The sequence below is a fragment of the Acanthochromis polyacanthus genome, chromosome 19, assembly GCF_021347895.1.
Source record: "Acanthochromis polyacanthus isolate Apoly-LR-REF ecotype Palm Island chromosome 19, KAUST_Apoly_ChrSc, whole genome shotgun sequence".
In the NCBI taxonomy this organism is placed as follows: domain Eukaryota; kingdom Metazoa; phylum Chordata; class Actinopteri; family Pomacentridae; genus Acanthochromis; species Acanthochromis polyacanthus.
In genome coordinates this window covers 10,851,467-10,878,548 of record NC_067131.1, presented here as the reverse complement: position 1 = coordinate 10,878,548, position 27,082 = coordinate 10,851,467, and the positions used below count along the sequence as shown (strand labels likewise).

Sequence of the window (27,082 nt, the reverse complement as noted above, 5' to 3'; positions counted from 1 at the left end):
CCCAAAGTTGAACTAGCGGTCCAACTCTGGATCATTACACATATGCAGTGACATCTGAACTCTCTGTCACTCTGTGTCTCTCCTCCAGCAGGCAGACAGACAGCTGGACTCAGCCAGTCCTCTGACATGGGGCATGGAAAGGGGTTGGTCCAACCTGGGGCATGGTGTCAAGTAAGAGAGAGTTTCAGAGTTTGACAGTCACAGAGCTAAGTTTACCCCCACCAGAGACGCACTATTACGACTATCTGGGAGCCACTGACAGCTCCTCGGCTAAACTGTCGCCTTGTCTGCCTCACTGACCTGACTCTTGCTTTTGGTTCACTGCTTTTTCCTGAAGGTTATTTGGGAAAAGGATTCATCATGCAGTCCTGTGCCAGGTGTGGGTTTGTGGTCTACCCAGCAGAGAAGATCAACTGCATCGACCAGGTAAGGCAAAAATTTAGGCAGACGATTTTACATTTGTCTGAGAGTGAAATTGTTGGTGAAATCTGTGGCATTTGTAGATGTTTTATGTTAACAATTAACCTCAGAAACATGAGATTTGTGATACAACTGGAAAAATATCTGGTAAAATTTAGGGCATTCAAGATATTTATATTCATCAGATGCATCTTTGTGTCCACACAGTACTGGAATGTAGCATCTGCCAATAAACTACAGTTTAAAGATACAAAAAAAATATGTATTTGTATCTTCCTAAAGTTCAATTTGCTATAATGAGCCTATGTTTGATATAAAACTAATGTAAATGCTTTCCCACCCAAATATTCCTGTTCTAACATATTTTGCTCCTTGCTACATTGTAATTATTGTATCCAAAAACATGGATAACTATTTCATGACACATCTTTTTTTTTAAAAAACTAACATGTTAGACAGTCACATAAAAGCTATATTTGAGTCAGTAGGTCCGTTTGGGGAACACATTTATTCTGGGACTCGCCAGCCTTTTAATGAGATGTATCTGAAATTAGCGGTCAAAGGTTTAAAACTGATAAACTACATTTAAGTTGTGGTTCTTCAAAGTTCAGATAATAAAATAATATGAGTGTTTTTTTCTTCTTTTGTCAGAATTGGCACAAAGCATGCTTTCATTGTGACATCTGCAAGATGGTCCTCACAGCGAACAACTTTGTCAGCCACAAGAAGAGGCCCTACTGCTCAGTGTAAGTAATAGATTTTGATACATAGGCAGAACCAGCAGGTGATATATTTGTGCATAAATTGATTAAAAAAAATCTGGCTTATGTGTTAAAATAGAACAATATTTCAAAAGACCATTTCTACTGCAGACATTTTGCTGCAGGAAAAAGCAAATTTTGTCAACAGTGCCCCTGTAAGCCAGGCTTGTGTTGCAATTAAGTCATTTTTAAGATCGATTACACCTGTGTATTTCCCGATATGACAAACTAAAATGTCCCTTTGTGACTCACAAGATTGGTGATTGAAAATGACTGTTCGATCCCTTTAGGCACAATCCGAGGAACAACACATTCACGAGTGTCTACGAGACCCCCATCAACATCAACGCAAAGAAGCAAAGCAAGGCGAGCAGTGAGGTAAGATGACATCATGTGCAAAAGCAGAGCAGCAACACACAACAATAAAATGGTTCAGCTTCCTTCTGACTCAGTGAGCATTGTTGACAGGCCGACATAAGTCATTGTCCATGCCATGAGTGAAACGGCCATTTATCAGCGGTTTGGTATGGCTGAGTTTTTGTAGAGACTGTTATTCATCATAGTCACCGGTGCCTGCATTCCAACATGAAGTGAATTTATTAAAAGTATACCAATATTACTCTCATTTTGCGCTTTAACATGGGTTTAAAATCCCTAATAGTTGCTGGAAAATGGCAATTCCTCTACACAAGCCATCACACAGTGAGAAAACTCCAGATCTGACCCTAAGCTGATGTATCTATTACTGTCAGATCATAAAGGTCTTTAGGAGTGGAGGAGAGAAGGTGGACTGCTGCTCTGAGTCCGTGGTGACAGCAGCGGTTTGGAATGGAGAGTGTGGCTCAGGTTATTTCTGTTCCTCCAACAGAGGCGAGACACCCCCATCGCTTAGCCCACTTTATGCTTCGGGGCGCTAAAATTATACATCAGGAAAAACAGCCTCGCATCCCTTCCTCTCCTCTGCCCTGCCACCTGTCTCTGTCTGTCCTGAGTCTGTCTGTGTCTACAAGTTCATGCAACGTTGTCAGGCTTATATTAGCAGTTGGCTAGCAAGCTCATCAGCTACATCTATAAGCCACTAGAGAGATAAGGGACTTTACATGCTGATATTTGATCTCAGGGCTAACTTCTAACCTCGTCCCACTGAACTCAAAAAATGTTGCTTTGATTCACAGATTCACATGCAGAGTCTTTATTTTCTTGGTATCATCAGCTCCTTGGTGAAATTTAGCTCAAACTTAATGTTTTCCTTGAGTTTTGATGGAAAATTGTATTAATTTTTATCTCTTTAGCATTGATGATCAAGAAATACATCAATTCTGTCTCTTATCATCCGCAATACACCTGTTCTAATATTAATTTTGCACATATTTACAGTTAAAGGATTAGAGCTCTATTCTGGATCTTCTTTGGCAAGTCCTGCACACTAATATTATCCCTTCATCATTTCGCATTTGAGCTCAGGTTCTCCAGCAGCATAGGAATAGAGTGAGGTTTGGCACCACTAATCTGAAATCAGGCACAGCAGTTGTTTTTCTTTTTTTCCCCTCAATTTCAAGCATCCAACTCCAAACTGGATGCCGTCAACACATGTCTGGTGTGTGCATGTGCCAATGTGTGCAGGCCTTGGCTTAATGCTTGTCATCCGTGTGCACTTGTAGCTAAAGTATCGCGAAGATGGCGAACGCTTTATGTCCTCCTTCCACTGTGACACGAGAGCCATGGAGCTGGAGAAGGCTCACCTAGCCAATCAGATGGCCAGCCAGGTGAGCTCCCGCTTATGAAACTGGCCATTACACCCAGTTAAAGGGAGTTCCAACCCAAATTCTGATCCTTAATGAAATAAGAAACAGTTGTTGAGCTTTGCTGTTTTGCTTATCTTTAATATATAAAGCAAAAAAAATCGAACTTCTGTGGTTTCTTGTTCCTGGTAGATAAGAATTTTGTCGCTTGTGTAGTTATTCCAGGTTTCACTGCAAAAACTGAACATTAACATTTAATTATACTGGAAGTGGAATTCTCATATAAAGCCATAGTGATCAGGCAGAAGAGTTGTCAATACAAAATGTTCTGTTTGTCATGAGTATACACAGATTTATTTAAGTAAACCGAAAAAGAAGTAGCCGTGGTAGGGCTGATATAGTAGAGAATTTAGTCCAGAACTGACTTTCAGTATTGGTTTAAACTGATCAGGTTCATCTTGTACATCTAAACAGGCCTTTCAGTCTCAGTCTGAGTTCTCACAGCAGCAGACGTGGTACTCAGGGATGGTGACCAACCAGGAGATAGTGACGATGTCCCAGTCGCAGAAGAACATCAGTGACGTGAGTGCACTTATTTTTTCTTCAAAGAAGCTTCTCTCATTTCATTAAACCAAACTTTTTTGGTTGGTTTGTAACTGTATATTCAGTCAAATATAGTGATGCTAATCCTGGAGTGGATTGTGTAAAATAGTTTGTATAAAAAGAAAGCGTAACTCTATATTTTGCATCAGTATCAGTCAATCGTCCAGACTGATTCTGTGCTTGTTTGGCAGGTGAAATACACAGAAGAATATGAACAGTCAAAAGGAAAAGGGAGCTTCCCTGCAATGATCACACCAGGTTACCAAGCTGCGAAGAAAGCCAATACATTGGCCAGTAATGTAAGTGAATATAATTCGCTTTTCTTGAGCAGAGAGTCGAAATCTAAACTATAATAATTCGGTTCTTTCTGTGAATGTTTCCATTTTCTTCAGCTGGAATACAAAAAAGGACATGAAGAGAGAGTTTCAAAGTACACCACATTTGTTGACCACCCTGAGGTACTTCTGGCCAAGAAACAAGGACAAATAGTCAGCGATGTAAGCCTTTCATTTATGAATGAATTTGACTGTGTTGTACTTTACTTTACACATGCCTCAACCATGATTTTCCTTCCCTTAGTATGCCTACACAGAAGAATACGAGCAGCAGAGAGGGAAAGGTAGTTTCCCTGCACATCTCACACCTGGATACCAAATGTCTAAGAAGGCCACTGAGCAGGCCAGTGATGTAAGTAGCAAAATATAAAAAAAAGCACATATATGAATACAAACATTGTGACAGGACCCTGATTAATGGTTGGTGGTGTTTTTTTTATGTTGTACCAGATAAAGTATCGTCAGATGTATGAACAGGAGATGAAGGGTAAAGCCAGTGCTGAGGCAGCAGTAGCTGAGGCAGTTCACGCCAGAGAAAATGCAGAGAACTTCAGCCAGGTAAGCAAATCACTCTTACTGTGGTATTTGAGCTTCCATGTGATAACCTTTTGCAAAACCAGATCAGATAAAAAGAGCATGCAATGATTATATGCTGCTTAAAGCTGATGTTGCCATTTTTGCATTCATTTATTCAGGTATGTCAAATTCAGCATGCGATACTACAGGGCTTTACGAGATACATGTGTATGCTGTGGATAATAGGTGAACTGAATTCAGTAAATGTTCTTCTATTCACAGATTGCCTACACTGAAGAGTATGAGCAACAACGAGGCAAAGGAAGCTTCCCTGCCATGATCACACCTGGTTATTATCTCGCAAAGAAGGCACAGGAAAATGCAAGTGATGTGAGTATCAACCTGCATACAACATGAGAGCTTGTATAAACCTGCTGCAAAGCTGTGAATATCTTTGGCAAGTTCGGACAAGAACATTGCCACTGCAGCATTTCAGAGGCTAGGCACAATGGAAATCCAATGGCAATGGATAAAATCTTCTTATGGATAGCTACCTGCATCTACGAAAAGTCAGCAATGACTTTATAATGGAAAAAAATCGCTTATCAATAAAAAATGACTGGATATCACTAAAATGTCAACTAAATAACCATCCTAATTTAACAACAACCACCTTCTAATTAGTTAAACAACTATAAAATGAGCTGATTCAAAAATTGTTTTGATTGTGTTCTTTTTATTAAGTTGAGATAATCATGACAGATGTTTCTGTTTCGGCAATATATCACATTTTATATGGAAAATATAACACAGCCTGTTCTCCTGCATTGTTGTCGCCTTAAATCATCTTTCATCCCTTCGCAGCTGAAATACAGGAAGGACTTAAACAAGCTGAAGGGCACATCGCACTTCCATAGTCTGACCTCAGAGGATAATCTGGCATTGAAGAACGCCCGTAAAATCAACAAGATTGTCAGTGAGGTGAGACGCACAAGATTCACACAGTGCAGCTGTACTGTACTGCAGCTTTAGCTTTATTCAGTTAGTAAAGAAGGGACGAGTGTAGCAGCTCTACACAAAGTCTATTGCAAAGCATCTTCTGTTGAATGTAAAGCTGCTGGTCAGTGTGTGTGTCTGTGTGTGTAAGAGCTGGAAATATTGGCGCTCTGTGTCAGTTTCCAGCAGACACGAGGCTACCCAACTGGCATTTTCAGGATCTCTGACATGCCTGTGTGGTGGGGTTACAGCTCGCCTCCAAGGCCGCAGGACATCCCATCAAACTAATGTTATCTCACACGGGAACACAGTGCTTCACTCCTAAATGTCTATTCTGAGCCCTGGAATTATGACATGCAAATGTTAGTTACTAGAATCTGTTGAATGTGATTCGTCTTGCACTGAAAATATGCAAAGACAAAGAGTGTTTGTTTGTTTTGGACGTAACTTGAAGGTTCATGGTGTCATTGTTAATCTCAGCGAAGCATATATAGATTAAAGGTTTGTCTCGGTGACTGTTGAGTTATGATGGATTGTCACTGGTGGTGGCGCTTTACTGTATATTTAGCACGAACATGGAGGAATGGCTGGCACCTTGGGGCCCCGAAGGATTATCCGTGACTGTCAAAAGCACAAAATGGGGGGTTGAGTTGAAAAATGTTACAGCTTACCTCTGTATTTATGTATATTCACTAACAGGTGGAGTATAGGAAAGACTTGGAGAACACCAAAGGACACAGCATCAATTTCTGTGAGACGCCACAGTTTCAAAATGCCGCCAAGGTTGCCAAGTTCACCAGTGATGTGAGTCTAAAGACAGCTTTTTTCTTTATTTTACTTAACATTTGAAGTAATTTAGACATACAAGTAGGCAACATAACCTCCAACTTCCTTATAACAATTGATGATGCTGGATAATGAACACATTGTAAATATAATATATTCATACGATGATGTACATGCTTCTATATCATGATTATATTTGAGAGTCCTACAGATTTTTCTCCATCTTTTCATGTTTTTCTAGAACAAATATAAAGAGAAATACACCAGTGACATGAAGGGCCACTATGAGGACGCAGGCATCGATAAGAAGACCATGCATGCCATGAAAGCAAGGAAGCTGGCCAGTGATGTAAGTCTGCTTTCCTTGGATTTTGGTTCGTATTAAATTTATTCGATGACATTTAAATGTATATGCCTTTTTGTCTTCAGCACATATTCTCTTTCAAAGACTAAAAGCCCTTAGAAGCCATAGGAATTAGAATACTGTGTTATTGTCTGTGCAAATGCCTTTCTAACGTATAGCTAATAAAAATGGAATTACAAACTGTGATATTAATAACTGTAGTGCTGCTGTGTAAGCGATAGCATGGGCATGATGTTCTTCTGCTGCATATTTCAGATTGCTTATAAACAAGGCTGTGAACAGGAGCAGGGGGAGTACAACTACCAGGCCACTCTCACACCAGGTTACCAAAGCCAAAGGAAGCTGGACCCACTGAAAGACGTACGTTCTTCCAAATATAATGTAATCTCAACATGTCAATTTTACGATAGAAATAGTAAAGTAAATACATGTTTGTAGCCTAAATGGAAGTAGAAAGCATTAACATATAAATGTTTGTGCTCAGATAAGGGAATCAATTTATGTGACAGCTTTTGTTCACATTTTTTTCCCTTATAACTGCAGAAAAACTACAGGCAACATATCGACCAGGTCAAGTACAAGGCGGTGACAGACACACCTGAGATCATTCTAGCCAAGAAAAATGCTCAGCTTGTCAGCAATGTAAGTAAACAGCACAACAAACGCATAATACCATTAACAAATAATAAGCACTTGATTTAAAATGAACTCCATAAGGACTTTTTGGCAACAAGCTGCACTAATGAGCGCTAAGTTAAAGTCAACACTGTGTAAACTTGTAATCCATGTGTCCCTTAGTTAAATTACAAAGCAGACTATGAAAAGACGAAGCACCAGTACACTCTATCCCAAGATCTACCCCAAATCCAAAAGGCTAAAGCCAATGCTGCCTTGTGTAGTGATGTAAGTTCACACTTTCCTCACATCTGCATGTTTCCATCACTGTGTGTATGCATGCACACTTCACCTCTTTTATTCTCCAAGTTATGAATTGCTAATCCATTACTGTCACTCCAGATTAAATACAAAGAGGACTGGGAGAAGACCAAATCTAAAGCTTGTGACATCGGTGTGGACGACCTGAGCGTCAGAGCAGCTAAAGCTTCCCGAGACCTCGCAAGTGATGTGAGGAAACACATGCTTCCCGAGACTGAATTGACTTCTAAGCAAAAACCTCAAGTGGATTTTATCAAATGTAATAGATGTCAAATGAAATTAAATCAGATGTCCATGTGTTTCAGATTAAATACAAAGAGAGCTACTTGAAGAACAAGGAGAAGGCGGTGGGAGTCAACATGAGCGACTCCAAGACTCTGCACTCTCTTCAAGTGGCCAAGATGAGCAGTGACGTAAGCAGACGCTGTTTTAATCAGTAATTTAAGGAAATAAAATTACACATACTTATGCGTTTCATTGCTACCACTTCAGATTGAGTACAAGAAGGGCTCCAAGGAGAGCCAGGCCCAGTACAGCCTTCCTAAGGACATGATCAACCTGAGCCACGCCAAGAAGGCTCAGGCGCTCGCCAGTGACCTGGAATATCGCACAAAGCTCCACGACTACACCGTAATGCCCGATGACATCAAGGTCCAGCAGGCCAAAAAGGCTTATTCACTGCAGAGCGAGGTGAGAGAATTCAGCTTCAGCATATATAGTTGCAAAGAACTGAAGAAAAAGCAAACAAAGAAACGTGTCAGAGATCGCTGACCCCTTCTGTCTTCTGCTCCACAGAACCAGTATCGCTCAGACCTGAGCTGGATGAAAGGAGTGGGCTGGGAGACTGAAGGATGCCTCAACATTGCTCAGGCCAAGAAAGCCGGAGAGCTTCTTAGTGATGTCAGTGCAAATATGTGCACATATATCTCCAAATTTGCTTCAACTTTGCACCATTTTAGACACACTTGCTTATCTGCTTTTGCCTCTTCTCTCAGACCAAATACCGTCAGAAGGCAGACAGCATCAAGTTCACCCAGGTGGCCGACGATCTCTCCGTCAAACATGCCAAGAAAAGTCAGGAGCTGCAGAGCGACGTAAGGTCCCCACTTTAAAGCTGTAATTGTTGTACATTTCATTAGGGGGCACTTCTCGTGATAGACATCTTCCTGATTTTCTAGCTGGCTTACAAAGCAAACACGGAGCAGATCATGCACCAGTACACCATGACCAAGGATGAGCCTCTGTTCAGACAAGCGAAGGCCAACGCTGACCTTCTCAGTGGGGTGAGTTCACTAAACAAGCAATGAGGGTAATTCCGACAAACACTGGCATATGTAAGAGAATTGCAAGTTTGTTAATTGGACTGTTTATGGCAATATCCCTTATGCTTTCATTGGTTCTGTTGGATCTCTCAGGAAAGGATCACCTGTCTAATTATGATTTTTATTAGTTCAAAGAAATTCTAATTCCTCCAATGTTGTATTTTTGCAGTTTTTAAAGAGTCGCTTGATGCTAAATAGATTAAGTTTTTATGCTGCAGCTTGTGTCGTCTTAAGCTGTTAAACTGTACATTAAATTGAGACAATAGACTGAATTTTCCTGCTAAGAGAATGCATTAAAGTATTTTTTTATTATTGCACACAAACTAATGAAATGCTTCCTGGAGTGATATAATTGAAAACATTTAAGCTACAGTAGCAGCTGTGAGTTTTGTCTCAGCAGAGCTTTGCTGTGACCTGATCACTGTTTCAACATGCTGCTCTTTTCGGCAACTTGAATCACTTTAAACCAGTTTCAGACCTTCAGCTCAGCTTATTTAGTGTCCCCACAAAATGAAGTTAATTAACGGAGGATTTAGTCCGCTAATTCAAAAATAGGAAAATTAGATTAGTTTTTAAAAACTACCAAACCTTAAATGACATAATGCACTTTATCTATTTAAAGATTTAGACCCATGCAATGTTTTACACAGAGTGTTTGTAGCCAAAATGTAAATTAAATCTGGTAATTTCCTGGTATAGTTAAGGGCTACAGTACAACTTTAATATTGTGCTTTTAGGACTTTGCTACATATCTTTAAAGCGCTAGATTAACACCATATAAGAGGGGGTGCCTGCATAGCTCAGTGGGTTAGGCAAGGGTGAACCACATACAGTACTGGTTCCTGTTGCAGCGGCTTGGGCTCAATTCCCACTCACAGCCCTTTGTTGCATGTGTCCCCCAACTCTTCTCACCTGCTTCCTATCTGCCTCTCACTTCACCTATCTAAATAAAGCCAAAAAAAATCCATATAAGAGGATTTAATTCTAAACATCGGTACGCTAACTGAGAAGAAGTAAAAATGGATCTATAAGATGAATAACAATTTATGTGAAACTTTAAAATTCTGTAGATAATTAAAAACCTTCATCACGTAAAGCTAATTTTTACATTTCTCTCTTTGTGTCATCCTCACATTTTGTATTTTTTGTACCTAACTGAAGCAGAAATACCTTTGAAAACTGTTTTGGCAGTTGATTTTCCTTATGAAGAAGAATTACTCTTTCTACAATTTATGTTTGTTGGTTTGCTTGCTTGTTTGTTTTTGTAGAAAGTGTACAAGAGCAACTGGGAGAAGCAGAGGGAAAAAGGTTTTGAGCTTCATTTGGACTCCCTGTCTATACTCACAGCTAAAGCCAAGAGAGACCTGGCCAGCGATGTGAGTTATTTTAGAAACTGCCTGCATCATTTGGGTCTGAAGAGAAAAGCTGTATATTTTTCTGAAGGGCAGTGAAGTTTTTCTAATTAAAACACCTTTGATTTTATTTTAATATTTGCTGTTGAGTGCGTTCCTGAATTTGTGATGTCAGATTTGATCATTAAATTCTCTTTTTCTTGCAGGTTAAATACAAGGAGAAGTATGAGAAGAACAAAGGCAAGGTGATCGGCATAAAGTCCGTCAGTGAGGACTCTCAGATGGCTCATTCTGCTCTGGCTACTAAACTACAGAGTGACCGCCACTACAAGAAGAACTACGAGGACACAAAGACCAAATACAGGTGAGGTTCCTTACCTCAATCTGTAGTTTTTAATTAATTTAGTACCACAGATGAGATGTCAAATAAAGAAAATTAACTCTAGCTTCAAGGTTTCACCCATGCTCCTTACATTTTCTTCTTCAATGAAATGGTAACATGACATATAATTATTTAGCTGAATGGATCTGTGATTAGAGAGATCATTTTAGTTTTCTGATATGTGCTTTACATCTGGTGAATTAAATGCATTTGTTAAAGGGGTGTAAATTTCTTAAAGAGGTTTTTAACATTTAACATTCAATATCTGTTTTTAGACCAGTTACTAACTGAAGCTCTGAGGAAACCACCAACTGAATCCCACTTTAGAAGACTGCCTACAGTATATTTTAAATAGATTCCTCAGCGTCAAAAAGTGATTTTGCTATAGCTAATAACCTGATTTAATTTTATGCCAACATTAATTTGGAAAGAAGATGCTTTTTATGAACATTTCAAAAGGTCACACATACCCTGACTGTTAGATAAAAGACAGTCATTTGCTGCGATAAAACACTACATAGACCATCACCCTGATATAAAAAGGCATTGTTGTATCCACCTTTTTCCATAGGACTGACCCCAATAACCAAAGAGCACTGATTCAGTGTATTGCATCAACCACAGCCTTTGAATCTTGGTACAAAATGCCTCATTTACTGTGTAAAATTAATCTTGTCCCCAGTGTTTCTCTGGATATGATGAACATCAGCCATGCCAAGAAGGCACAAGATCTGGCAACTGAGACCAACTACAGGACTTTCCTCCATGAATACACCACTCTGCCGAGTGACATGAATGTCGCCTGGGCTAAGAAGGCCTACGGACTACAGAGTGACGTACGTCTCCTTGATTGACACTTGTTTTGTGCAGAAGAAGCTAATTAAACCCCAAAAGTGTAGGATTTGTCATGTGAAATTGAAATTTATGTGCATCTGTCTTTAGAAACAGTACAGGTCGGATCTGAACTGGATGAAGGGTGTCGGCTGGGAAGCCTCAAAATCTCTGGATGTCCAGCAGGCAAAGAAAGCCGGAGAGCTGCTCAGCGAGGTAAGGTCTGACCCCGTGACCCACAATGCACTGCAGAAGGTTCAGGGCTGAAACAGTAGTATAAAGCAGTAATGTTTCTATTAACTCACTGCAACAGACCAAAAAAAATATCAAAGCCTTCCAGTTCCTGGCCTTCATTAACATTTCCCTCATTGCATTGTAATTATGTAGGGAGTAAAATGTAATTTAAGCCGATTATGATGCAGTGTTTGATTAACCACTCTTAAGTGCTATTAATATCTGTAAGAAGTATGTAGGTGAATTAGCACAGAGGCTATGGGAAAGTGATAAGCATGATTGCATAACGTGTGACTGGAAGACGCATAACTAGGTTTACAGCTTAGGTCAGAATGTATTTAAAGAGCTGGAGATCATTTCTGTTCTCTAGAAACTGGATTAAATATGTGGACAACACCATCCGAGAACAAGAGAGCCAACTGGTTACAGTAACTGTTGCATATCAAAGAGATTTCTATCCTTGTTTTTTTTCTATTTATTTTCTTTTACACAGCTGATGAGGTCTGTGCTGCAGCTTGTTTATTATATTTAAATAATATATTCAAAGCAAAGGAAAGCGGATGGATTGACTTGTATTATTAGTGTCATCCGAAGGGAATAGTGTTGATGCCAAGCGTCCAGTTGTTTGAAAGCATCTTGGTGCCAGCATCTTCTTAGTCCACGCCACAAGATTGATGCAAAAACTACAGAGCTGAATTGTTTTTATCTGTTTGTAAACCGAAGTAATTTCAGTTGCATCTATACTTAAGAGGACAAAAGTCAGACATACGGTAACATCTTTCACATCAGAGATAACTTAGGATCTACAAGTTATCATATAATGGAATCTTTTCTAGCAAAAATGTCATTATAACATTTGTATGTGTCTATATATACAGTTCTAAAGTATTTTTACAGCTTTTTCTCTTATTGCAATAGATATAGACAAGAAATATGTGAAAGAAAACAGTGGAATATCTTGACAGCAGATGTCCAAACCTGGAAATCAAACTGGGAATAAATCAGGGGCTGCTAGAAGAATTTTCCCCCATGTGTCTTCACCACTCGGCCACTAGGTTACCCCCCTGTATAGATATTTTAAACTGAAGACCTGGAAATGGTACATATGAGTCTTTTCTGTACAGACTGGAAGCACCAAACTCTATTTATAACCTCATCATGAACAGCCACTTATTTAAAGGGTCATTCCAGTCAGGGTCACCAGCATAAGAGCATGAAATGCAAATAGAACAGAGCCCAGAGCTCCGTCTGTGCTGGCTTTTATCTATTTATGTAGCTGTATCATTTACTGCATGTGTCAATCTAACAAAAACATTCAAAATCTTGTCATTTTCCTTTAGTTTCTTTTTAATTTTCCCATTTAGTATGCTTCCTAGGACTAGTGTTTGTGATCTTTTTCTGCCCTCTACTGGTTCGAAGCTGATAGTGACAATCTGGTGGTCATTCCTCTTTTTTTCTAGAAAAAGTACCGTCAGGATGTGAGCGCTCTGAGGTTTACCAGCGTTGAAGATACTCCAGAGATGATTCAGGCCAAACAGAGCAACAAGCTGGCGATTGATGTAAGTTCAGCTGCTATTTGTACTCGCAATTATTTGTTTTATTCAAAAGATAGCGAATGCAGTGATCTGAAACATAAGTTCAGTTATTCAAAGCTTGCTGTAGTCCATACACCTGTGATCTTCATTTTTTTTTATTGGTCAAACTACTATAGCACATCCAACCACACAATACAGTAAATATAAGTAAACAAGTACAAAAAAGTATTATGCCATCTGAGGTAAGGCGTATGATCACTAATTCTGTGCTTTGTCCTATACAGCGGTTGTACAGGGAGAAAGGTGAAAACGTGAAACACAGCTACACCCTGAGTGGAGCGCTGCCGGAGATGGTGCAGGCCAAACTCAACGCCATGAATATCAGCGAGGTAAAAACCGCATCTGCAAGAACTCACACATGGATGCATTAAATATGTTAAACAGCTGATCAGTGTATCCAGTCAGCCGACTTTGTGTGAGGTTTCCCACTGGGTTTGTACGTCCGCTGTGCATTTTCAGAGCCGTTACAAGGAATCTTGGACTAAGATACGGGATGGTGGTTACAAGCTGCGCCTGGATGCCATTCCTTTCCAGTCTGCCAAAGCGTCTGCAGAGATCCTGAGCGATGTAAGATTTTTATTCAGTCATTTCAGAGCACTTTAACTGAGGCACAAAAATGTTACAGTAACACCAAAAATAGCATTTGAATTTCCCAGCAGATATTAGAGTTCATCTAATTAATGATCGTATTAGTAGAGAACCATTTTTGTTTAGTGGAGATTTAACTATTCGGCTCGCTGAAATCTTGAGCAAACGCACACAGATGTCACATTGTTCAGCTTGTACCGCCAATGTTTCATTACAGCAAAAGTACAAAGAAGACTTCGAGAAGACTAAAGGGAAGATGATTGGATTGAAGGGGCTGCAGGATGATTTGAACATTGCTCACTCGGTCCATGCCAGCAAATTACAGAGTGATGTGAGTGATTCCTTATTGTGGTGGCAAAAAAATAATTACATGCTTTATTACAAATTCTTTCCTACAGTCTCTTGTCCATTTTCTGCCTTCTAGATTAAATACAAGCAAGAGTCTGCCAAGGAGCTCTCTAAGTTCCACCTCCCCATGGACATGATGGAGGTTGCCCACGCTAAAAAGGCCCAGATGCTGGTCAGCGATCAGGACTACAGACTCTCCCTGCATCAGTACACCTCACTGCCTGACGACATGAAGGTGCAGGCTGCAAAGAGAGCATACGCCCTGCAGAGTGAGGTGAGAGTGACAGTACACTGCAGAAGACAGCTTATTTTAGTTATACATTGATTTAATCTAGTTTATTACTCTGCCAAAAAAGAAGAAAGAAACTTGTGACATCATCAGTGATTTAGAAATTCAGTATTAAATGACTGGAATATTAAATGATACATTTAAAAAAAATCTTGCACGTGTACTTTGTTTGTAGTTCTGATTGTCATGTACACAAAAATATCGGAATAACATATTCAGAAAATAGAATAGATCTTTATTGTCATCGTTAAACAACAACAAAAGCCAATTTAGCAGCCCTTTGGCTAAGCTGCTAGCCGAGCCCTGCTATACCCATGTTCTGAAGGCACAAGGGTCGAGGACCGCTCGACAGGGAGGGAGGCGGGCTAAAAGGTTGTCTATCAAATCACTCCAATCAGCGCAACGAATAGGCTCCTAGAGCGCCGGAAATCAGAGGATACGGTAGTTCGGTGAAGCCTTATTTATACAGTCAATGGGTGAAGCTCAAGTATATTACAGACATGTTAACAGAAAGATTATTCAGAGTCGGTGCTAATGGAGCTCAACGACTGTTGTCGTTTTTGTTGTCGACCCTGGCAGAGAATTAAATTCGTTGCCGTGGGTTGTGTAGCACGGCTAGGCTAGTTGTTTCCGGTTGTTTCTGTCAGAATCGTCACGCCTCTGTCGTCACTTAGTTACGCCCGCCTTCTGACTCTACACTTCATGGTGATTGGTCCAGCCAGTTTTAGGAGCATCCAACCTCGAGCCTTATGGAGGGTAACTAGACCCACCCTGGCAGAGAATTAAATTCGTTGCCGTGGGTTGTCTAGCGTGGCTAGGCTACTAAGCTGCATAAATACAACAAGAGCATAAAATTATTACAAATAATAAAAGTCATTACAAAAAGAAAATAAAGATGAAATAATCTAAAAATAAGATTGCACTCTGTAAGAACGAGATTGTCAGATTTGAAATGCAACATACATATTTCACAGAAATTAAAGGTTCCACTCTCAGAATTTATTAGAAATAACTGTTTTTTTAATCAACCTGATCAAACTGATTGTTTGAAAGTTAATTTTAAAAGATGATGTGTTGTTTTATTTTCTCGACAGAGAGAATATCGCTCTGATCTGAACTACCTGCGTGGTGCCGCCTGGATCGCCACAGGAGCTCTGCAGATCGAAGGGTCCAAGAGGGCCACAGACCTCATCAGTGATGTGAGATATTATATTTGCTTTAATTCAGTTTTCATTTTGCCTTTTTCATAAATTTTACTGGGTATACGGCACCATAAATACACACCTGCATATACTGTAAGTCGAAATCATTACATTCCAGTCCACATCGTGTATCATTCTGAACATATCATACGTGTTATCTATCAATCTTTGCCATTGTTTCTGCTTCAGAAAAAGTACCGTCAGCAGCCCTACAACTTCAAGCACACCTCTGTCGCTGACTCTCCAGACATCATCCACGCCAAAATGAGCGGACAGATCACTAACGAAGTGAGACAGTGGGCTTTTTCACTTTCTGTTCTGTTGTTTGTGATTTGCTGAGTTAAGTTACACAGTCAGTAATATCGAGGCCCTCACACACCCAGAACTTTGTCATTCTTCTGTCCCAGCGTCTGTACAAAGAGAAGGGGGTGAACGACCAGCACAGCTACACTATCACAACCGAGAGACCAGAGCTTACACAAGCAAAGATCAATGCCGCCAACTTGAGCGAGGTACTGTTAGTTCCTGTGCACTTTATAATACTGTAACCGTCTGTAAACGTTTTCCTTTTTCTGTTGTCCCTGTGTTATATAAAGATGAATGTTTATTTGTTCTGCTGCAGATAAAGTACAAAGAGTCCTGGCACACTTTGAGAGCTCAGGGCTACAAACTCACCATGCAGGACATCCCCTTCCAGGCTGCCAAGAGCTCCACGGGCATCGCCAGTGATGTAAGCTCATACTACACTAAAAACAAGTATCACTGCATGATCTGGCAAAGTGATAAATAACACAAAATATGGCATAGATTGAAAGAATATCAAAGTAAAGAGAGACCACATGCATATACAGAATCCAGAATATAATGTTGAAATTGTCCATTCTGTGATTCAAGCATAAATGTCTTAATGTACTGAATTAAAAATAATGTTTGTAGATGTACCAAGTTTAGGGTTGGCTTTACATCAAGCCAGACTGACATCGCCTGTGTGTCTGCAGTACCAGTACAAACACAACCACCTGCTGGAAAAGGGGAAACACATCGGAGTCAAAAGCGTCCTGGACGACCCGCGTCTCCTGCACTGCCTGCAGGCCGGTCGGCTGGCCAGCGCCCAAGAGTACCGCAGGGACGCGCTGACGACCAGCGGGCAGTACCACCTCACCCCGGACATGATTCATCTGGTGGCGGCTAAGAACGCCCAGGCCCTGGCCAGCGATCAGGACTACAGGAAGAGGCTGCACGAGTATACAGTGCTGCCAGATGACATGAAGGTCAAGTGGGCCAAAAAGGCTTACAACCTGCAGAGTGAGGTGAGATATTGAGATAAGGGAGGGAAAAGTAAGGACATTAGTAGTATAATGCAACTTGTCTGACCAATTTTATTATGTCATATGTAGAAACTCTACAAATCAGACCTCAATTACATGAAAGGAGTGGCCTGGGATGGAGTGGGTGCACCTCAGCTGGAGTCTGCCATGAAGGCCGGAGAACTTTTAAGTGATGTAAGTATGTGATGTGGACGATGGTATAAATGAAATTTCAAATCTATTATTAGTACGTCAGAGCAAGTATATTCTTTTAAAAAATGGATTTATGATATTTTTTCTATATGTTGCCAGTATTCAGTGATACTTTTGTGAAATGTAACCACCTTATGTGAAGGTCTCATTTAAAGTATCTAACTGTCAGGGATGAAATTTTGCTTATTTAGTATTCTGGTTGGCTTATCTTTGTCAAATTAAATTACACTTTCTACTGTAATCATTTCATAAAATCCACATCTAATATATTTTTTTTGTTAAACCTCCTGCACATGGTACTTAGAGCCCTGATTGCTTATGTGGCTGCATTTTGCATTTACACAGGATTCTTTTATGTTCTGTGTCTGTGTAATTGAGCCTGAATTTCACTTTAAATGCCTTTTACTTTAATGCAAGCCTCAGCTATCTGTGTTTAAGTAATGTGGTCTTTGTGCAGAAAAAGTACCGTCAGCTGCCGGACAGCCTGAGGTTCACCTCAGTGGCTGACTCTCCTGATATCATCCACGCTAAGACGAGCTATCAGCAGTGCAGTGAGGTAGGATGAAGAAAGAAACTTGCTAAAAATAGTAATCCAATATCTCATTAATCTGTAAGAAATCATAGATGCTGATATCCTCTTCATGTCTATTGTGCACGCCAGAGGCTGTACAAATCTGGAAAGAATGATGACATGCATAAATACACCTTACACCCGGATGATCCCGACTTTGTCAGAGCCAAGATGAACGCCCAGCAGATTAGTGATGTAAAGCACACATCAGACAAAGCGAATCATTGAAAATTATTTTGAAAAGACACCACTATCTCCTTATAATATTCTCATCTTCACTGCTGTTTTCCCGTGTAGAAAGTTTACAAGGCATCTGGGGAGCAGGTGAAGACATCGGGCTATGACCTGAGGCTGGATGCTATTCCCTTCCAAACTGCTAAGGCCTCCAGGGAAATTGCCAGTGATGTGAGTCCGTGCGATGGTTCAGTCGGTGCACATAGTCACATTCCCTACTAAATGTACAGATCGTGTCCATTTTAACATAATTTTTGCTTCGGTATTCAGGATGTAACAGAATTAGCAAAGCAAAGACAGAGCATTCAGTAGAAAAGCTTTAAAAACTGTTTGTCTCCCTCAAACAGTTCCGCTACAAGGAGTCCCACGTGAAGGAGAAGGGCCAGCAGGTGGGGCTGCGCTGTGTGGAGGACGACCCCAAGATGGTGCACTCTCTGGCAGCCAGCAAGCTCCAGAGCAACCTGGAGTACAAACGCCAGTCCAAGGAGGACCGTGGCCACTACAAAATCCATGCAGACCAGCCCGAGTTCCTGCAGGCCAAAAAGAGTCAGGCTCAGGCCAGTGACCTCACCTACCGAAGCAAGCTCCACGACTACACGTGTGACCCAGAGCAGCTCAACGTCAAGCATGCCAAGCAGGCCTACAAGCTGCAGAGCGATGTGAGTCACGGTGCACGTACAGAATGCTGAAGAATGAGATGGTGGAAGTGGCTTCACTGTAGCCAGAATCATCATTTAATTCGCATATATATATATTGAGTGTGTGTGATACCGAGTAATTCTTTAAAATTTGATATTTTAAGAAGGAAACACTACTCTCAGGCACCCAAAAGTTCACATGCTATCGCTGTTACAAATTCTTTCGATGGAAATATGATTATTTTCTAATATTTTTTGTGTATTTTCAATTACAATCTCAGATGGTAAGGGCTCTAAGGTTGCTCCTCATTTGGATCTACTACATCTTCATGTGTTTATTGAGGGCAGAATTTAAATATTTGAATGCAGTGTACTGCCTTGTATGTAAATGAGGTCACGTTCAGCGATGAAAACACCAAATTATCACCCAACGTTTCAGTTGTCTTCAGTTCTATGGAGCATTTTAGCATCCTCCCTCCCATTATTTTGGTTTTCCAGCCCCCACTTTAGCTGTTTGGGCTGCCTCTCACCTTTCATTAGTGTCGTTTTTCAGCAAGTGTCTGTTTTCGTGTATAAAAAAAGGCTGTAGAAATGGTACAAAAATTCTTTCAGTAGTGGCCAAATAGAAGTTATTGCATAATTAAACAAACTACTTAAGTCAGATTATCACAAACTATTTGACACATCAAACATGGGGTTGGTAGTGTTCAAGTGTAGAAATAGTGGCTGGTTTGAGCGACTCGGTTTCATGTAAAATCAATAGAACATCTATAGAACATGCTGTAAAACTTACATGGAATCTGTTGATAGTATAAAAAAAATTTTTTTCCAGCTTGTTTTCTTGTTATGTTAGATAAGATAAATAAAATTGAAGCTCATTTTAGCTGTGGCATAAGATTGCTATGATTAAGTGTCCAATTTGAAATATGGTGAGACATGTCCTGTTGGCATCCTTCAACGAATTTGATTCCTGCAGAACTGATGTATTGCTCTAACTGCTGTTCCCCTCTGTTGCAGGTGAACTACAAGTCAGACCTGAACTGGATCAGAGGAGTGGGCTGGACCCCTCCTGGTTCCCACAAGGCTGAGCTCGCCCGCCGGGCTGCAGAGCTGGGTCTGGCTGAAGGAGTTAGCACCGAGGAGGCGATTGCCAACTACCAGCACATGATGATGGTGAGGGAACACAGAAAGGCAGATTCTCGAAAATCCATGCCCATTAATGAGTCATTATTCTTGTTAACTTCCTCCGTTCCATCTTTCAGCTGCATCACCAGCAGCAGATGGAGCAGCAGCAACAGCAACAGCAAACTTCTGAGCAGGTGGAGACCAGCGAGGAGATTCAGCAAGGCGTTAACATGGACGCAATGGAGGTCCTGCATGTGAAGAGGAAGAAGACCATCCAGACTGTTCAGAAGAAGTCTACCACCACCACAACGTCATTCAGATCCATGGAGAAGAAGTCCAGCACCACCTCGTCCTCCTCATCAGCTGCCCTCCAGAACACAGTCAAGATGTCCTCGTCTAGTAAAGCTGCTGCGATAGAGGACGCATAGATCGGAGTAGATTTTTTTAAATGATTGAGTTTAGAGACAGTTAAAGATGGTCACTTTCGGAAAGTGGTTTTAACTTTTACTGAGTGATTTATTTTACTACGATCATGTGAGATGCTACAATAATGTCGAACAGATCCGCTGTAGGTGCAACAGTGAACTGTAATGCACAGTTCATGTGATTACAAAAGCGATTAAGCATGTTGAACCAGAGAGGGACTTGTCATGTTTGTTAGGACAGGTTGTCTATGTGTGTGCGAAACAAAATGGAATTCAGAAAAGCTTCAAGATGCAAAGTGGTTTTTTTTTTGACATTTTATTAAAACGTCTGAGTGGGTTAAAATGCCCCTGAAGGACCATTTTCAACACCAGTTAAAGCATTAAGATCACCAAAACTGAATTAAGGTTGCCGCAGGATAGAAGTTAAACTGAATGAAATGCTGAAATGAAACATTGCGCTTTTGTATATCAAGTGTGTTCAGAAGATATGGAGCTGGACCAGGGATTGCTATGTGGCCAGCGATGCAAAGTGCAAAGGATTTTTACATTGTTTGTTTTTTATCTTTGGTAAATACAACATGCTGCAAGTCCAAATGTACGAGGCACCGACGCAGCCTTGTTGTAGTCATGCAGCACAGGTCTGATAATCTAGTGCACTTTGAGCTAGGCTCGGTGACAGGCAAGACGACTGTAATGACTTCTGTCTGGCAGGTTCAGCTTTGTGAGTTCGTAACAGGGATTCTTTTAACTCAAAGCTGGACTGGGAGTAAATGCTTGGTTTTGTCGCTGATAAAATAAACTGTTTTGTCAAGGCACAAGTAAGCAGCAATTCCTTATTCTTCCTATGATAAAGAAAGATTTCTATATGCAGAGTGGCAGCAAATGAATGTAGTTCAGTCAGCTCATTCACTTGTTAGTTGATCTTGCTTTCGATCCAGTTAAGGAACGTGTGGACGTTGGCGTAGACACCGGGCTTGTTCCTCAGACCGCAGCCAATGCCCCAGCTCACCACACCGGTGACATAATACGTACCGTCCTCTTCGCACACCAGTGGACCCCCTGAATCACCCTGCAGTGTTAGAAAGAGTGAGAAACATAATATCATATATGTAGGGTCACTAAGGAACACATTCATGCATATGGATGACAAAAAGGGATCTGCAACATGTCAAGTGGATTCTTGCATGGTATTTTAAAAATCATACAGACCTCACAGGAGTCTACACCGCCCTGTAGGATCCCTGCACATAACATGCTGTTGTCCAACACATTCCCATAGATCTGAGGAATGCTGCATCGCTCTTGAGAGATCAGCAACACGCGAGTGTTCAGCAGGTGGCTGCTGTAAGTGCCTGAAAAGTGGAAGTCAAAGCAAATCTGCATAAGAATTGAACTGGCTGTGGACAACAAAGCAATAAATCAGTAAAAAATTGGGGATTTTTCTTTTTTTTTAAAAATGTGTAAAGGTCTTTTGAACAGTCAACTGAGTCTTACGGTTTTCAGTTTTTCCCCATCCGGAGACCACACACTCCTTTCCAGGTGGGAAGGGCTGGCTTAGTAGACACGCTGCCCTCACAAAGCGAGTTTCTTTCGCACAGTAAGGGCTGTCTGTAACTTGAAGTTTGAGCAGAGCTGTACGGGAAGTAAGATATATTATGGGACATCAGTTATTTCATTTATAATCAAATGTATTTTAGTAGTCAATATTAATCTATGGACTGTGGTCTCAGTTTAAATGTCGCTGCTGGTAAATGTGGCAAACCAATGTCGTTGTATAAAGCCTCAGTCTTCTCCTTGTAGTTTTCATGAACAATCGTCTCTATTACGGGGATGGTCTGGTCAATTTCCTCATGTTTGTCAATGTTCACTCCTCCCAACACCACTTGCAATTCTTCATTAGGGTTTCTGGAAACAAAAGAAAACACTAGCTTATAGCAGGAAAACAAACAAACTGGAAAAGGCACACAAATAGGACACCTACATGCAGTGGGCAGCAGTGAGAACCCAGCAGGATTTGAGGAGAATCCCACCACACATGTGGAAAAACGTAGTGGATGATCCTTTAGTTCTTGTCTGCACCGACACCTGCCAGGGATGAGCACCCGGGAAAGACTTTTTTCCCCCAAAAATCCTGACAATGCGAGTAGGCTGTGGTTTTCCACACTCGGAGAATTGGGGAGGATTTGGTGCAACCGGTACAACCGGTACAACTGGTTGGGGTGGAGCAGCTGGGGCTGAGGAACATCAGGGTAGAAACAGTGAATTCTAAACATCTATATGCACATGCATGTGTGTGTGTGTGTGTGTGTGTGTGTGTGTGTGTGTGTGTGTGTGTGTGTGTGTGTGTGTGTGTGTGTACTTGTTTCTGCTATACCGGTGGGGACTTCGACCTGACTATTTGCTATAAAGGTGGGGACTTGTCTTACGGTGGGGACCTAAAATGAGGTCCCCACGGGTGGCAACACCGTTTTCTTGGCTATATTGTTGTTAATAAAAAATGTAAAAGTGCAAAAACGTTTGTTTAGGGTTAGGCATTGATTTGGTGATGGTTAAGGTTAGGGTAAGGGTTAGGAGTTAGATATGAATGGGAGTCAATGGTAAGTCCCCACCGGTGTAGAAAAACAAACGTGTGTGTGTGTGTGTGTGTGTGTGTGTGTGTGTGTGTGTGTGTGTGTGTGTGTGTGTGTGTGTGTGTGTGTGTGTGTTTGGCAGAAACAATCACCTTTCGAGCATTCTTTGACTTTGCAGAAATTCCAGTCCAGTTTTCCTCGCTTTTTGATAAAACACCAAGGCTTGTCGTCACCATCTGGGTTCCTAAAATGGAGAGTAAATTGTAAAATACAAAGAATTCAAGTAAATTATCCCACTGTGTCTGTTCTCATATTATTAATTCCAACAACAGAAAATTACTTTTGTCTTTTTCTGACCTTAAATCAAAGTATGTGTTCTGTAATAATTTGAAAAAACAAACAATTTATTGTTGTTAAATGTGGAATTTAAAAAAATGTTGACCTTGGCCACCCTTTGGAGTGCCACATGATGACAAAAGCAAGTCATACTTTCCTGAACTTTTATCAGTAATGTTAATTTCTCTACAAACAAAATCTTATTCCATTTAAATAATTTGAATTTGACAGATAAAAATGCAATACATAACAGCTTAAAATAGGTTAGAACAATACATAGGTTATGTCAAACAAGATGAACTGATGTAAACATAGGTATACCAGCTAAAAGTCAAATACCTGCAGTGGTTCTGTGTGTTTGAATCCAGGCCAGAGAAGTTTGAGTATGCGGTGAAAGGATTCTGTCCATTTAGTAGAATGAAATTAGACTTCCAGTCCAGACACTCCTGCCCATCTTCTGTCATGCTGACTGCACCCCTGTATGACTCTCCATTTCCCTCATAACAGTCATTAGGATCTACATAAAATGATCAGACGCGTATGAAAGTTATACAGTCACTGAAAGTGAGCTAAGGAATTCAGAAAAAAAATGTGTAAAAGTGGAACAGTTGAACAGAAAACCTAAAAAACGACACTGTGCTTGTCACTACATCATATTGTTTACTTGTGTGAGGACAAACTACAGTATGTTGAGCTGAATACAAAGTGGTCTTTGGGCTTCCAACCATAGATAATTGTCTGCGTTTTAAATAACAATAACTTCAACACCAGAAATACCAGTGAATGTGACTGTGGCTTTGCGTCATGAAGTCTTTACCAGTTCCACAGAACTTCCCGCTGTAGCCATCTGGACAAGCACAGCGGAAGCGGCGCTTGGTTTTTATGCAGGTGCCTCCGTTCTTGCATGGGTTGGGTTCACAGGGAGATGCTGGCACTGATGCAGACAAGGCAGACACTTCATTAGGATGCAGATGCTGGTTATTTTTCTGTATTTATCACAGGTTTGTTCACTGACTCCATAACTACTTAAATGCAGATCTGTATGGAAATGTTTCCTGCATGAGTAAAAATACTATAAACACAATATTTGCCAGAAAATAAGTGGATATTCTGTACAACGTGCTGTCTGATACACTCACATGTCCTGCAGTCTGAGCCTTGGTACGGAGGCTTGCATTTGCACTCGTAAAATGGCTGTTTATTTAGGTTGATGATGCAATCACCAAAGCCACATTTGACATCCTTGCAAATATTTCTCACTAGAAAATAAAAAAAAAATATCAATAGCCTTTAAAAGTGATTAAATTCAAGATGTGTTTCATTGAGTTATATTTAGAATTAAAATAAAATGTACAATTCAACATCCAAAAAATAAGAATAAAAAAACTAAACCCTGTAAAATTACAGAGTGAAAATGAAATGCAGCTAAAATCCCACCTACCTTGCTCACACCTTGTGCCTCTATAGGGCTCAGGACATGAGCATGTGAATTCTGTAGCAGATTTACTTTGGCAGGAGCCACCATTTAAGCAAGGATATGGATCACAAGCACCTGGAAATGGCAAGAAAGAGTCATTTTGCAGGGACAAAATCTGAATTAAAAGTGTCTAAATGTTAAAGGTAATACAGAAACAGTGATTAATCACATGCAGTCTACCAGAGCCACTTACTGGATTCTTCTAAGAGGTCAATCAACCAGTTATCATATTCGATATCAACAGGAGCCTCAGTGGTGTAGTCATAGTCATATTCTATGTCTGCCAAAAACAGAGAGCTGTTTAAAAACAGGAGTTTTGCAATAAAGAGCATGAAGAGATAAGAGGTTGAATTACAGAGCAAACCTTGCTGGGATATTGATTTAAGAAAAGACAAGAAATTCTACTTTTACTGTAAAGGAATATAACTTTGTGAAACAGTTTAGCTCATTTGTTTGGTGACATGTTATTGGAATGTATAATTTCATCCTGCATTCAAACCAGATGTGAAAGAAATAATGTGCTGAAACTACATTTATCATAAAAATGATGAACATCCATCATTCTATTTCATCTTAATTTTTTTTTTTAAATTCACACACATCATGCAACATGACGAAATTAAACAAAAGTGGTTGCTAAGTTTCTAGGAAATATAAATGAGGAACTGAAATTAATATCAAGCCCGTCACCACCACCGTAGATCAGCTGAAGAAAGATTCTTACAATAATCGACATCCAGCTGAAATGACAAAGTCACAGCAGAGAGCAAATCAAGAGTCAATTCCCACAGACAAAAATGCCCCCGTTTGAATAGTTTCCTAAACACATCAAGAAACTTACAACTGTGTCGGTTCCATGTACAGTTAGCACACTGAGGAAAATGAGCAGGACCCCTGCAGCCAGCATGGTGCTGTCAAACTGTCAGCACACTATGAGACCAGAGTTTTACAGTTTGACTTTAATACCCCCAAACTCCTCTATACCTTACTTAGTCACTTGTCAATCTTTAGCCAGCGGCATTGATTCCCTAGTAGTCTGTGTGTTTTTGGCCACTGCTTACTTTTTGTACCACAGTTTCATTTATTGAACCTTGTCTTGTTTACTTAGATGTGATGCTTTTACATTTTGACCTTAAACTTTTTAAAATCATCGCCCTCAATTTAGTAAGTTGAAATTAAACCACCGGTATTACATTTTTTCCCCCCATTTTCTATATTTGAGAAAAAACTCTGCAGTATCTGTTATTAATGTATTTAATGATTAATTTTCTTTTTAAAAGTTTTGTGTTTCTCCTTTAATTTAATTGCTTTTTCAGTGCAATTTATTTCTTTAATCTTTTTCCCCACGAAGATTTTAACCCCAACCTTAAAAATGAAACATCTCTGAATCACAAAAAATACTTCTGTTGTCACAATCATGAGTTAGTCAGTTGTTCAGTTTATCAATTCAACTTTATTTATTTAGAATCTTTCACACAGATGACAAAACTAAACAAGCAGAGTGAAAAAACTAAGCTGAAACTATGATTAAAACTCAAAAACATAAAAAAAAAAACATTTAACATGGTAATAAAACATGCATCCAGGGGATGGAGGGAGTTTATTGAAGTCTTCTTGGGCTCACACAGTAAATCATTTAAAACAGAAACTTGATATTCAGTCCAAGGAAACTGCAGAGTTACAGAAGAACCAACAATATCTCCTGTTTTCTCCTTTAATGAGTCGACTCTTCCGGTGCTTTCAGACCAAAGAACTACAGACTCTTCACAACCTGCTCAAACTCTTGGTACAGGACCTCACCACATGGGTCAAGAAGGTTTCCTTCTCATTTCTACTCTGAAGCTCACCTTCTCCTGCTCAAACTGCTGACAAATGTTTCTGCTGATCTAAAGTCCGGTCTCCAGAACTTCCTAAAAAGTCTCTTCTGCTGCAGGTTGCTTTGTAGAACTGTTCCACAAAACCTCACTAAACCACATGGAGGGGCCTCAAGATAGTTGTCCAAATGAAACATACAAAAACCAAACTAGCACAACCCAAACGCTAAAGTCTCCTGCAGCCTACCAGAGAAGCTCTTTAAACAGAATCAGGACAGGAACTCTTACCTTCTGGACAACCAATGTCGGTTCACAAACAAGAATACAGAATGTGCCTGACCAAAAACCTCTAAAGATTCACTACAGCCAAGATAAAGACACAACTCAGCTACACCAAATCCACTAATCACTGCACACATTAGCACCACGTGCTAACTGTGGCTAAAGAACCACATTTACCAAGACAACTATCCAGTACAAAGCCCTAAAACTCACCAAGAAACACATTAAAGGTGAGTTTACTGCTGCAAGCTGCAAGCCAACGCCTAAAAAACAAACTAAAGCAACAGAGCCAAACCCAGTTCAGTGAAGAGAAGCAGAGGAAATGTTTGACTGCAACCAAACACAGCAGGAAGACACTGAGCTGCTCAGGTGTTCCTGATAACGCTGAGCAGCCACCTGGACAGCCAATAGGAACACAGCTTACTGCAAGTCCAGAGGGCTGGCTTAGTGAAGTAAATTTAGTTTAAAGTTGAAGCAGAAAGTTAACA

General features: G+C 40.3%; 2 protein-coding genes across 2 annotated transcripts; one reads left to right on the top strand and one right to left on the bottom strand.

The window, feature by feature from the left end:
• Positions 1-221: 221 nt before the first annotated feature.
• Positions 222-20,933, top strand: nrap (nebulin-related anchoring protein). Its single transcript, XM_051939668.1, has 43 exons — positions 222-426; positions 1,072-1,166; positions 1,472-1,559; positions 2,843-2,942; positions 3,375-3,505; positions 3,718-3,825; positions 3,919-4,023; positions 4,106-4,213; positions 4,312-4,419; positions 4,660-4,767; positions 5,242-5,358; positions 6,073-6,177; positions 6,401-6,508; positions 6,779-6,883; positions 7,067-7,165; positions 7,322-7,426; positions 7,541-7,648; positions 7,765-7,872; positions 7,952-8,149; positions 8,255-8,359; positions 8,455-8,553; positions 8,638-8,742; positions 10,050-10,157; positions 10,340-10,497; positions 11,198-11,351; positions 11,458-11,562; positions 13,041-13,139; positions 13,400-13,504; positions 13,635-13,742; positions 13,981-14,094; positions 14,188-14,385; positions 15,495-15,599; positions 15,792-15,890; positions 16,010-16,114; positions 16,225-16,332; positions 16,601-16,912; positions 17,000-17,104; positions 17,580-17,678; positions 17,784-17,888; positions 17,991-18,098; positions 18,275-18,586; positions 19,583-19,738; positions 19,828-20,933. Exons 1-43 carry the CDS (start codon positions 361-363, stop codon positions 20,116-20,118), a joined length of 5,433 nt encoding a protein of 1,810 aa, XP_051795628.1. The 5' UTR covers positions 222-360; the 3' UTR covers positions 20,119-20,933.
• Positions 20,872-25,528, bottom strand: habp2 (hyaluronan binding protein 2). Its single transcript, XM_022196051.2, has 13 exons — positions 25,340-25,528; positions 25,223-25,238; positions 24,692-24,778; positions 24,463-24,573; positions 24,161-24,280; positions 23,839-23,955; positions 23,361-23,538; positions 22,838-22,929; positions 22,097-22,349; positions 21,878-22,020; positions 21,610-21,747; positions 21,325-21,467; positions 20,872-21,184 (listed from the first exon to the last, which is right to left on the bottom strand). The coding sequence occupies exons 1-13, from the start codon at positions 25,403-25,405 to the stop codon at positions 21,029-21,031; spliced, it is 1,620 nt and encodes a 539-aa protein (XP_022051743.2). The 5' UTR covers positions 25,406-25,528; the 3' UTR covers positions 20,872-21,028.
• Between the last annotated feature and the right edge of the window lie 1,554 nt (positions 25,529-27,082).

Coding starts and splice junctions, on each gene's coding strand:
- nrap (XM_051939668.1), top strand. CDS start 361: ATGCAGTCCTGTGCCAGGTGTGGGTTTGTGGTCTACCCAGCAGAGAAG. Junction 5,359..6,072: donor TCAACAAGATTGTCAGTGAG/GTGAGACGCACA, acceptor ATTCACTAACAG/GTGGAGTATAGGAAAGACTT. Junction 13,743..13,980: donor CTGCAGAGATCCTGAGCGAT/GTAAGATTTTTA, acceptor GTTTCATTACAG/CAAAAGTACAAAGAAGACTT.
- habp2 (XM_022196051.2), bottom strand. CDS start 25,405: ATGCTGGCTGCAGGGGTCCTGCTCATTTTCCTCAGTGTGCTAACTGTA. Junction 24,281..24,462: donor AGGCACAAGGTGTGAGCAAG/GTAGGTGGGATT, acceptor TTTATTTTCTAG/TGAGAAATATTTGCAAGGAT. Junction 21,185..21,324: donor GCGGTGTAGACTCCTGTGAG/GTCTGTATGATT, acceptor CTAACACTGCAG/GGTGATTCAGGGGGTCCACT.